This window comes from Haplochromis burtoni, unplaced genomic scaffold, assembly GCF_018398535.1.
Source record: "Haplochromis burtoni strain Fernald_Lab_line unplaced genomic scaffold, NCSU_Asbu1 Contig_60, whole genome shotgun sequence".
NCBI lineage: Eukaryota > Metazoa > Chordata > Actinopteri > Cichliformes > Cichlidae > Haplochromis > Haplochromis burtoni.
This window is the reverse complement of record NW_024582421.1, coordinates 239,984-248,806: the sequence shown is the minus strand read 5'-3', so window position 1 is coordinate 248,806 and position 8,823 is coordinate 239,984. Positions and strand designations below refer to the sequence as shown.

Here is an 8,823-nt window from a genome sequence, read left to right as displayed (position 1 = left end):
TCTCTCTCTCTCTCTCTCTCTCTCTCTCTCTCTCTCTGTCTAACACACACACACACTGTTCACCAGGTTTTTCGATCCACAACCTCATCTTATTCTTAATATTAAATATCAGTAGCTCCTTTAATCCGCGTTAATTTTCATGATTACAAGTGCTAGAAAACAGAACTAAAATACAACGAAATGATTCAGAAATAATTCAACAACCATCTACGTGTGAGGAATAAAACAAACACCACAGCGTTTATAAAGGAACAGCGATGATGATTTTCTAAAGAAGTTTGACATTCCAATTTTAATTCCAGTGCTAGGTGAGAAACACTGGACTACAGCCCTCCTCGAGCTGTCTCGGTGTTTTCTGCCTCCTAACGTACAACAATCCCACACTGAGTTCGTGACGCCGAGATCCGTGGGGCCCCACCATCTGTTGCCGCGTGTTGTTGTAGGTTGCTCTGGAGGAGAGGGAGGCAATCAATAGCCTCCTGACTGGAACTGTTCGATGAATGACAGAACATGAAATGATTTCTAAATTATGTTTATTTATTGTTTTGTTACCGGACAGAGTCAACTGTATGTTCTAAATTATTAGATAGCTGTTAAAACCGAAGCCAGTGTGATCTGTTGGCTGACTAAAAGAATTAGACGCTTCTTTAAAAACCTTATTGCGCCATCTTGTGGACATCGACTGGAACTGCATTCGACTTCCGGAATCTCCTCCTTCATACGTCACTGCTAAACAAAAGCCAAACTTTGAAACATGGCGTGAACTGGCATTTTACGTATGATTGTCCATCCATCCATCCATCCATCCATCCATTCGCTTCCGCTTATCCTTTTCAGGGTCGCGGGGGGCGCTGGAGCCTATCCCAGCTGTCATAGGGCGAATGTATGATTGTCCAATCTCTCAAAATAACACGGAGAAATACGAGCTTACTGTGCACCAGCGTGTCACGAGAACCCCTTTCATTAGCACAAGTCACGAGATGGGTGGAAACAACTCCCGCAGAATCACTGAGATGGCGTAAAAGTGGAGAAAGCCAAGTTTGTAAAAAAATAAAATATTAAAATAGTGGGGGGAAAAAAACCTAAACGAAAATAACATACATAGAAAAATAGATCTAGTAAAAAGCATTTACAACCCCCTCGAACTAAACTACTTTTAATTACATATATATTTTGTAATATAAATCTAATATTATATATAAAATAACACGTGCATTTTAAGATATACTTATTTTTTTCTCTATTTTCTCTAATGCTCTTTAGTACGGGGTGGCGTCGATGGCGGTGTAGTGTGGCGTAGAGGACGTCCTGATATTGAAACTGCAGACCTCTGAGTGAACCTCACCAGCAGGAAATACACCGGGTAGGCGGCGGGGAGCGCTTACGTCGTAAAATTATCGCCGTTGTTTAGTCGCTAGTTGAAGCCAGCCGATTGGAAAGCCAGAAAACCCCAAGGTGGTGTAAACTTTCAATATCGTAGCTGAAAAACCTAAATATCCACGCCGGCAAATGATACATAAGGTAAGTACATGTTTAATTAAATGAGAAAACCGGCAGGCAGGTCAAACTAGTTATTTTTTTCTCTCCTACTGTTAGCTCGTAGCTGGCCGCATTAGCTTGTTGCAGAGATGTCGAAATTAGGCGTTTTTGTTGTGTTTAGTGACGCCTAGCTTCGTCGTGACCTTCGTGTTGGTGTTATTGTACCGATACAGACGGCTGGAGTCATTGTTCTAGCAACATAACTAGCATGGTTCACATTATGATACCCGGGGCATTTTTGACTGGGGGTGGGTGGGTTATTTTCCGACGATATTGCTTTGATTTTTCTAGGCGAAAGCTAGCTGCTGTGCTGAGCAGGTGTTGTTGTCTTAGCAGTTCAACTATCAGCTGCCTTTTATGGACTTACATTCGGCGTAGCTCGGGCACGTCTACATGTGAAAAAGCAACGCTGGAGGGGATTAGGGATGTACTGGAAGAACTGGGTCATAGTTGACGAGTAACGTGACTTTAATTTGCCAGTAAATTAGCAGGAGTTGAACCGGCGGAGGATAGAGGGGTTCTGTTGGAGGGTTTAAGCAGCTCAGCGGGACTGCAGAGCCAGCTTTATAGGTATCCATTGACGTTGTCCACTATTTAATTTTTTTTTTGTTAAGACAGTGTTTAAAATGGAAAATGACAAATCTGTATGCAAGCGAAAATTCTAAAACTGTCCCCGTTAAACAGCTGTCCGATAAATTTAGTTTCTTTTACTGAGTGGAGTGAAAACATTTGCTAATGTTCTGCTTAGCAGGAGCAAACGCTGGCATTATGACGGCTTCCTCTCAGCTGACTAAAACCATAGTTTGTTTTTTTTCCCACGATGTCATTGCATTAATAAAGTACTTAATATAAACAAACATCATGATACTTTGCAGATGCCTGGTGAAGTTGATCATTTGAAGCCAAGAAAGAGGAAGAGCAGCTCTGAGACCAGAAACTCCAGAAAGGTTTGTTTTGTCTGTGTACATAATGCTGCAGATGTGTGATGAGTCAAAAAGAAAGGCAGGAGTTATAGTTATCTACACCCCTACAGCTGTAACCCCTACACCGGACAGCTGTGAGTTGCTCCAAATTAACTGGATCTGATTACTGCAGTGGAGTCCCGCTGTGGTTACCCCAACATCATCCTAACTTTGTTCCTTAACTTTTGTATCATAGACATCTGCTGCAAGGAGATGCGTGAAAAGTCCAATGGCGAACTCGTCATCTGAGAGCAGCTCAGCAGTTGGGAACACTAAAGCAGCTGGTCCTCTGGAGAGAGACTCCTGCATCAGCTGTGAATGCCACCAGTCTTCTGGCAGGAGGAGGTGCTCAGCATCACCAGAGCATGAAGGACAGGAAGGTAAAGAGAACACGCTGATGGTGGGACAGGATTCAGACAGCTGCGTAATGAATAGCATCTGGGACAAATATGAGCCTGAGCATATGGATTATGAAGAAACGAGCAGAATTATGTTCCCAGATGATGACAGTAATCAGATCCTTCCTGTGGAGCAGTTCTTTGGAAACTTGGATGCTGTACAGGTGAGGCACGTTTGTTTTAATTCCTGGGGGAAACAGGGTTGTTTGTTTTTTTTTTTGTTTGGTAAAGAAAACGTCTGCTTACTGATGATCAGTTCAGAAGAATCATCATCCATATCTATTCATTTAAAGCTGCACTTCTAGGGTGTTTTGCAATAGACATGGGAGTTGAAAGATATGTTAGACTTGTTATACATTTGGACCTTGAAATTGGTGCATTATTGGATGTACCAAAAGGTTCTTCCTGCTAATAAAACACAAAAGATGGGCAATAATGTGCAGAGTAGAAGACCACGAGTTGTTACATAAAAGCCTCACTGTGCCAGGAGTCCCTAACGTATACATTATAAGTTCGCCTTGAGGTTTGGATTCTTTCTCAAATAAATGTGATTGCTGATTTTTTTTTTTTTCCTTCTCTTTTTCTGGTCTCACTCACAGTTAACATTAAATAAACTGACATTTCACCCTCTTATAAGCAGGGCTGGAGTAATATGAGAGCAGTAACAACCCCTAGTTAGATTTGTTACTCACTGATAACTTTAATTTTATCCATACACATAGATTTTATCCCCCCCACTCCCACCACATCTCTAGGCCCATCATTCCTGCAGTTATATCTTCAGCACAATTGGTGAAAATAATGTTGCATTAAATGAATTCTAAATACGGATTCATCCCACAGGATTTTCCTGAAAGATCATCCTCGTCTTCTAGCCGCACCCAAAGGAAGAACAGGAGGCGACATTACTACGCTAGAGAGGACAGCGATGAAGACGAGGTGGATTTCAGCGGTGTGCAGCGAGACAACGGGGTGGGCACTTAGTGAAGCGTTGCCGCTCTTATAACTGAGAAAGTTCTGCTCGTGAAAAGACATTAAACCTCTCAGCACTTAGAAAACTACCTGCTCAAACATTGCATTCAATCAATAATTAGATTTTTAAAAAGTCATAACTGCAATAGTAAAATGAAAATGGCCAATGTGAGTAAATGCAGTAATGTTTGTGAAATTATTGCTGAATGTATGCTCACATAACACCTGGTGTAGCTATATCTGGTGTAACCATCACCAGTGTTTATAGCACTTTGTGTAGAAAATTGAAATCCTGAGTGCAGCTTCAGATTAGCCTCTGAGATACTAAAGAAAATGCTGGATTTAAGTTTTTGTTTTCCCATACAAATGAAAACTGATTAATTGCCAATGTTACATCCTGACAAGAGCAACAGAGTGACAATTTCAGTCTAAGTTTAGATTACACGTCTGTAATGAGGAGGGATGGAGCATGAACATCTGTACTGAGAGCTTTAATAGCACAAATTCATTGCTTAAGCTGAACATCTTCAACAGTTTTCTGCATAAAAGTCATTCACCAAGTGTCTCTTCATCCTCAACTCGTGTGTGTGTGTGCTCACGTTTCTGGCAGCTTTGAAATATATAACATCTGTATCAATACATAATCAATGTAATGAATTAATTTTCCCTGAGAGGGTTCTTCTAAAATTTGTAAGAGTGTTGTTTAAAAAAACAAAAACAAAGGTTCCTCATACAAGACTGCAGTCTGAAAGACTGGATAATTTAAACCTGAGTGAAAATGTAATCTAACCAAGAGGTTAACAGTAATTGCACTAGATGTTGTCGCCTGTATTTTTTACATGACTGTTCTAAACCGTCCAAATATTTTATATATTTACTGCCTTATTTATGTCAATTTGCTTTTCACATTCTATGCAGCATTCTCAGTAAATGCATGATTCGTTATCATCTTTGTACTTAATTTGTGTACTTTACATCACAGTGCCAATACAGTGAACAAATAAATGAATTTCATGGTTTCTTAAGTGTGGTCGATCATTTCCAATATGAAATTAAAGCTCAGCATGGTGGGTTTGGAGCTCAGAAGCTGATGTCACGACTACGTAGAGGAGATTGCAAAGGCAAATTTACCTTTCCAGTTGATGTGATGGGTTCTTTTCAGAGTTAATTATTTGCCAAGTTCATCAAACAAATCACAGTCCACTCATTTGTCACAGCACTTCAAGTCATGCGCCGTTTCTTTACTTTGGGCTTCTGTTTTGCTTTTAGATCCTTGGTGGCATTATTATAGATCTTCTTGGTGTCACACTGCAGGTTGTGAGCTCCTTTTTTGTGGCAGACGATGTGGACCAGCTTCAGGTTTTCCCTCGTGAACAGGAGTTGGTAGAAGTAGTTCAGGTTGATGTCAGTGCTCCTGTGATTCTGCAGAGCTTCCAGCAGAGCGGGAATAACTGTCCTCTTCTTTTCAATCCTGGAAACAAATTGAAGAATTGCATGAAAGGATGTAAAGCAAAAAAAACAAACTCAAAAGTCTTGTAAATAAACTAAAGGTGGCGTGAACCTGTGGTCCAAATTCCAAGTGCTGAAGACAATCCTGCCCTCGCGGCTTCCATAGGGGTTGATAGAGTGAAGAGATTTGCACACTTTCTCATCAAATGATCCCTGAGGACGCAATTTAGAGGAAGAGGAACTTAGTCTGAAGCACATCTGGACTTAATATTTTTGAGACATTTTAAATGTAATGACTGTTAAGCCGAGTTAAACACTACTTTTTATCTTTGCTCTGATTCTCACACCACAGTGCACTTTTGTCTCCGACTCTTCTGTTCGCATACAACTAACCTCGGACAAGTCATTTGGAGCAGATCCCAGCTACTCTGTACAGATTCAAGAGTCTTTCCCTCAGAGCTCAAAAGCCTGTCTGTGACAGTGTAAAACTCATGTTGCCTGCATTTGTTTCTCATGCCCATTCAACTCTGTTAGACCTCTTAATACCTCACAGCTTGTATTCTTGTAGTACCTGGCAGGTGAACCATCCCTCCTGAGTACAAAGGCGATCTGGTTGCTTTTCAGTCCTGTCAAAGTAGCAGCCATTATACTTGGCTGTTTTCAGCATTTCTGCGAGGCTCTGGGAGGTTTTCAAAAACTCTGCCCTCACTTTTGCTTTCTGTATGGATTTGGTGGCATCATCCAGCTGACAAAAACAACAAAAAACACAAACTGTTAGAACAGCTGACTGTGGAGCAATCCTGTAGAGACCTCAGGTACAGAGTGTTCCCTGGCTCCCAAGTTTACCTCTTTCAAGTAGCCGCGTATCCTGCTTTCACAGTTGTACTTCATGTAGGCAGACTTTGTTTTAAATCGAGAATCAACACCTGAAGAGAAACACAAATAACAAGATGCTCAACAGATTCATTTAGACTCACATCAAGAGAAACATCTGTGAAAAAGTGATCAATTATACAGACGTAGTCACACTGCTCAAACATTTTTTCAAATATAATGGTGTTGAGTCTTCGCAATGCTTTTATACTGGAAAAAGACACATGACTGACTTAATCTATTCATGGTTTCCCAGTTTTCTAGTAACAGTAGCACATGTCTTATAGTGCTTTTCTTTAAAGGGATTTCTTTACATTGACACAATATTTGTAATACTGCCTATGTCAGGGGTGTCAAACTCAAATACACAGTGGGCCAAAATTCAAAACTGGAACAAAGTCGCGGGCTAACGTTAATATTTATTGAAATATATTTATTCCTCCAGATATAAGAATGAATCTTTTCTTATGGACTCAAACACGTTTTGCTGAAAAACTGAATATGGAACAAGCAAAGCTTAATACTAAACAATATATATATTAGCTGTATAATACCAGTAGGCCAGCTCTAATAGTAATTTGGTATGGCTTCGCCAAATGTAATTAGGCTGCGGGCCAGAGTTTGACACCTATGGCCTATGTACAGCACCATAATGGATTTTAAAATCAATCAAAATATGATTAAAGTGCAAATTTTCAGCTTTATTTCAAGGGGTTTGATCAAAGTGTTGCATTAACTGTTTGGGATTTCTAGTCCCATTTTCAGAGGCTCAAAAGTTAGTTTTTTATTTATTTATTTAAATCTATTTATTTATTAATTATTATAATTTATATTATTATTTACAATACATGTGATGAAGTAGCAAAGTCCAGCAGAGAGCAGTAGGGCGGGGCAGCCTCCACCCTTCATGACCCTCATAGGTCAAGGCTCAGCAAGCCTGTTAAATCCCTTGAATTAAAGCTGAAAGTCTGCACTCCAATCACATCTTGATTGTTTGCTTTAAAATCCACGACAGGAAAAGTCTGAGGAACTCTAAAACAAAACAAAGAGTGCTTCTCCAAGAGGATGAAGGCTGCTACCTTGGAACCAGTCTTCGTCCTCCTCTCTGCTCTCCAGCTCCGACCTATCCTCCAGGTTCTGTAGCAGGTCTGTCAGGATTTTACGCCTCTTTGAAGACTTCTCATCAGAGAGGAGCCCCTTCGCTGCTTCAATGAGGCTGTCGGCATGCCGGTCTGTGTTGAGTAGCTGACTGATGTCACACACAACTAAAAATCAGATAAATATTAGGCAACATCACAATCATCCAGCAGTTTAGCTGACTGGGAGAATAAAAACACAGGTTTACAGTAGAAACTTGTCTGGTGTTGATCCTCCTACCTCCACTCCAGGTCTGCCCTTTAGATATAAGAACCAATTCAGTGTTATCCGCCAAAGTTGGGAAGAACTCCTCTGTCACTATTGTCCCGTCCTCATACAAGCAAACACGTGCACCAGAGAGTGGCACCTGGACTCGTGGAGAACATAACAGGTAAAAACACCAATGACAAATGTGTTGTGTGGACTACAAGTAGAAGCTTTTTAGACCAGATAACTAATCTGTAAACTTGACATATTTTATAAGAGAGCCATCTGTGAGAGTCTGCTCAGATTAAATGGATTTATTTATCCGATGTAAACTCCAATTAAACCAAATCCCTGCAGTACAGATTTCCACCAACAGATCATTTTCTCTTTGTTTCAGCGAGTTTATACAAAATGTGCCCGAGGCCATACTTAATAATGAACGAATTCTGCTCCCAGCCCATCATAAACAGAATTTAATATAAACGGAATAAAAAAAAAGCATCTTGAAATATGAACGTAGAGGCTACATGTCACTTTGACCTGAACGTGACATAACTGTTGCTTTTTCACTTACATCCTGTTTACCGAGTTCTCTAAAAATGATGCGAAAATTATTTTATGTCGTATCTTCTTCACAGTGGAGATGATCTTGGACCAAACCAATCACGTATCGAGTTACTACTAATTAGGAAAAATAAAAGCCTAATTTCTTTTGTTTACTAGCAGCGATGACGTTTATGTCACATCCTCTCAGATAAAAAAAGCGGAACAGCCGTATAAGTTGTTAAAAACTAACTAATTCCCACAAGACTCACCAGTAGCAAATTGCAGGCCTTCTTCAGTAGTTCCTTCACATCTTTTGCGGCAATTCCGTATTTCCTGTTTTCACTGTAACTCCTAATTTTCACAGGTTTAATTTTCCCGAACATTTCGCTGTTTTGTTTTCGGTTTGTACCTACCGCTTCCTTCTTCTTCCTCCTCTTGTCCTCTTGAGGCTCGGAGCAGCAGCGGAAGTGTGTGATTGCCCCCTACTGGTGCTTTTCCTTACTTTCTTTGCTATTGTGGCGTGATTGGTGGTGAAAGTAACTTATATTTATTTACATTACAATATCTTCATGGGGAAAACATTCCGCGTGTTGTAGACACACTGGATATCTAGTACACGTTGTTAATATTAATGATTACAATAATAATGCAATTCAAATGGCTTTATTAGCGTTGCAGTTTATATAGGTTATGCAACACTTGATAACAAGTCACACATCTGTCTTAATCCCTTTTGAAAT

At 40.1% G+C, this 8,823-nt stretch overlaps 2 protein-coding genes across 3 annotated transcripts; one reads left to right on the top strand and one right to left on the bottom strand.

Moving 5' to 3' along the window:
• Positions 1–1,271: 1,271 nt before the first annotated feature.
• cunh1orf174 (chromosome unknown C1orf174 homolog) lies at positions 1,272–4,896 on the top strand. 2 transcript variants are annotated; one of them, XM_005939032.3, is made up of 4 exons: positions 1,272–1,521; positions 2,415–2,596; positions 2,698–3,063; positions 3,743–4,896. In XM_005939032.3, exons 3-4 carry the CDS (start codon positions 2,731–2,733, stop codon positions 3,881–3,883), a joined length of 474 nt encoding a protein of 157 aa, XP_005939094.1. In that variant the 5' UTR covers positions 1,272–1,521; positions 2,415–2,596; positions 2,698–2,730; the 3' UTR covers positions 3,884–4,896. The 2 variants fall into 2 exon arrangements, with proteins under 2 accessions (XP_005939094.1, XP_005939093.1); XM_005939031.3 differs by having other exon boundaries at positions 1,275–1,521; positions 2,415–2,486.
• On the bottom strand, positions 4,347–8,798 carry dffb (DNA fragmentation factor, beta polypeptide (caspase-activated DNase)). The gene is made up of 7 exons (XM_005939030.3): positions 8,353–8,798; positions 7,571–7,697; positions 7,273–7,458; positions 6,167–6,246; positions 5,892–6,065; positions 5,433–5,533; positions 4,347–5,342 (listed from the first exon to the last, which is right to left on the bottom strand). Exons 1-7 carry the CDS (start codon positions 8,464–8,466, stop codon positions 5,093–5,095), a joined length of 1,032 nt encoding a protein of 343 aa, XP_005939092.1. The 5' UTR covers positions 8,467–8,798; the 3' UTR covers positions 4,347–5,092.
• Positions 8,799–8,823: the final 25 nt, after the last annotated feature.

What these genes read in the sequence shown, in the direction of transcription:
- dffb (XM_005939030.3), bottom strand. Translation starts at nt 8,466, where the DNA reads ATGTTCGGGAAAATTAAACCTGTGAAAATTAGGAGTTACAGTGAAAAC. An exon ending in AGGCCTGCAATTTGCTACTG is followed by an intron (nt 7,698 to 8,352) that starts GTGAGTCTTGTG and finishes CCACGAGTCCAG; the next exon opens with GTGCCACTCTCTGGTGCACG. An exon ending in ACTTGGAATTTGGACCACAG is followed by an intron (nt 5,343 to 5,432) that starts GTTCACGCCACC and finishes ATTTGTTTCCAG; the next exon opens with GATTGAAAAGAAGAGGACAG.
- cunh1orf174 (XM_005939031.3), top strand. An exon ending in AGACCAGAAACTCCAGAAAG is followed by an intron (nt 2,487 to 2,697) that starts GTTTGTTTTGTC and finishes TTTGTATCATAG; the next exon opens with ACATCTGCTGCAAGGAGATG. An exon ending in GAAACTTGGATGCTGTACAG is followed by an intron (nt 3,064 to 3,742) that starts GTGAGGCACGTT and finishes TTCATCCCACAG; the next exon opens with GATTTTCCTGAAAGATCATC.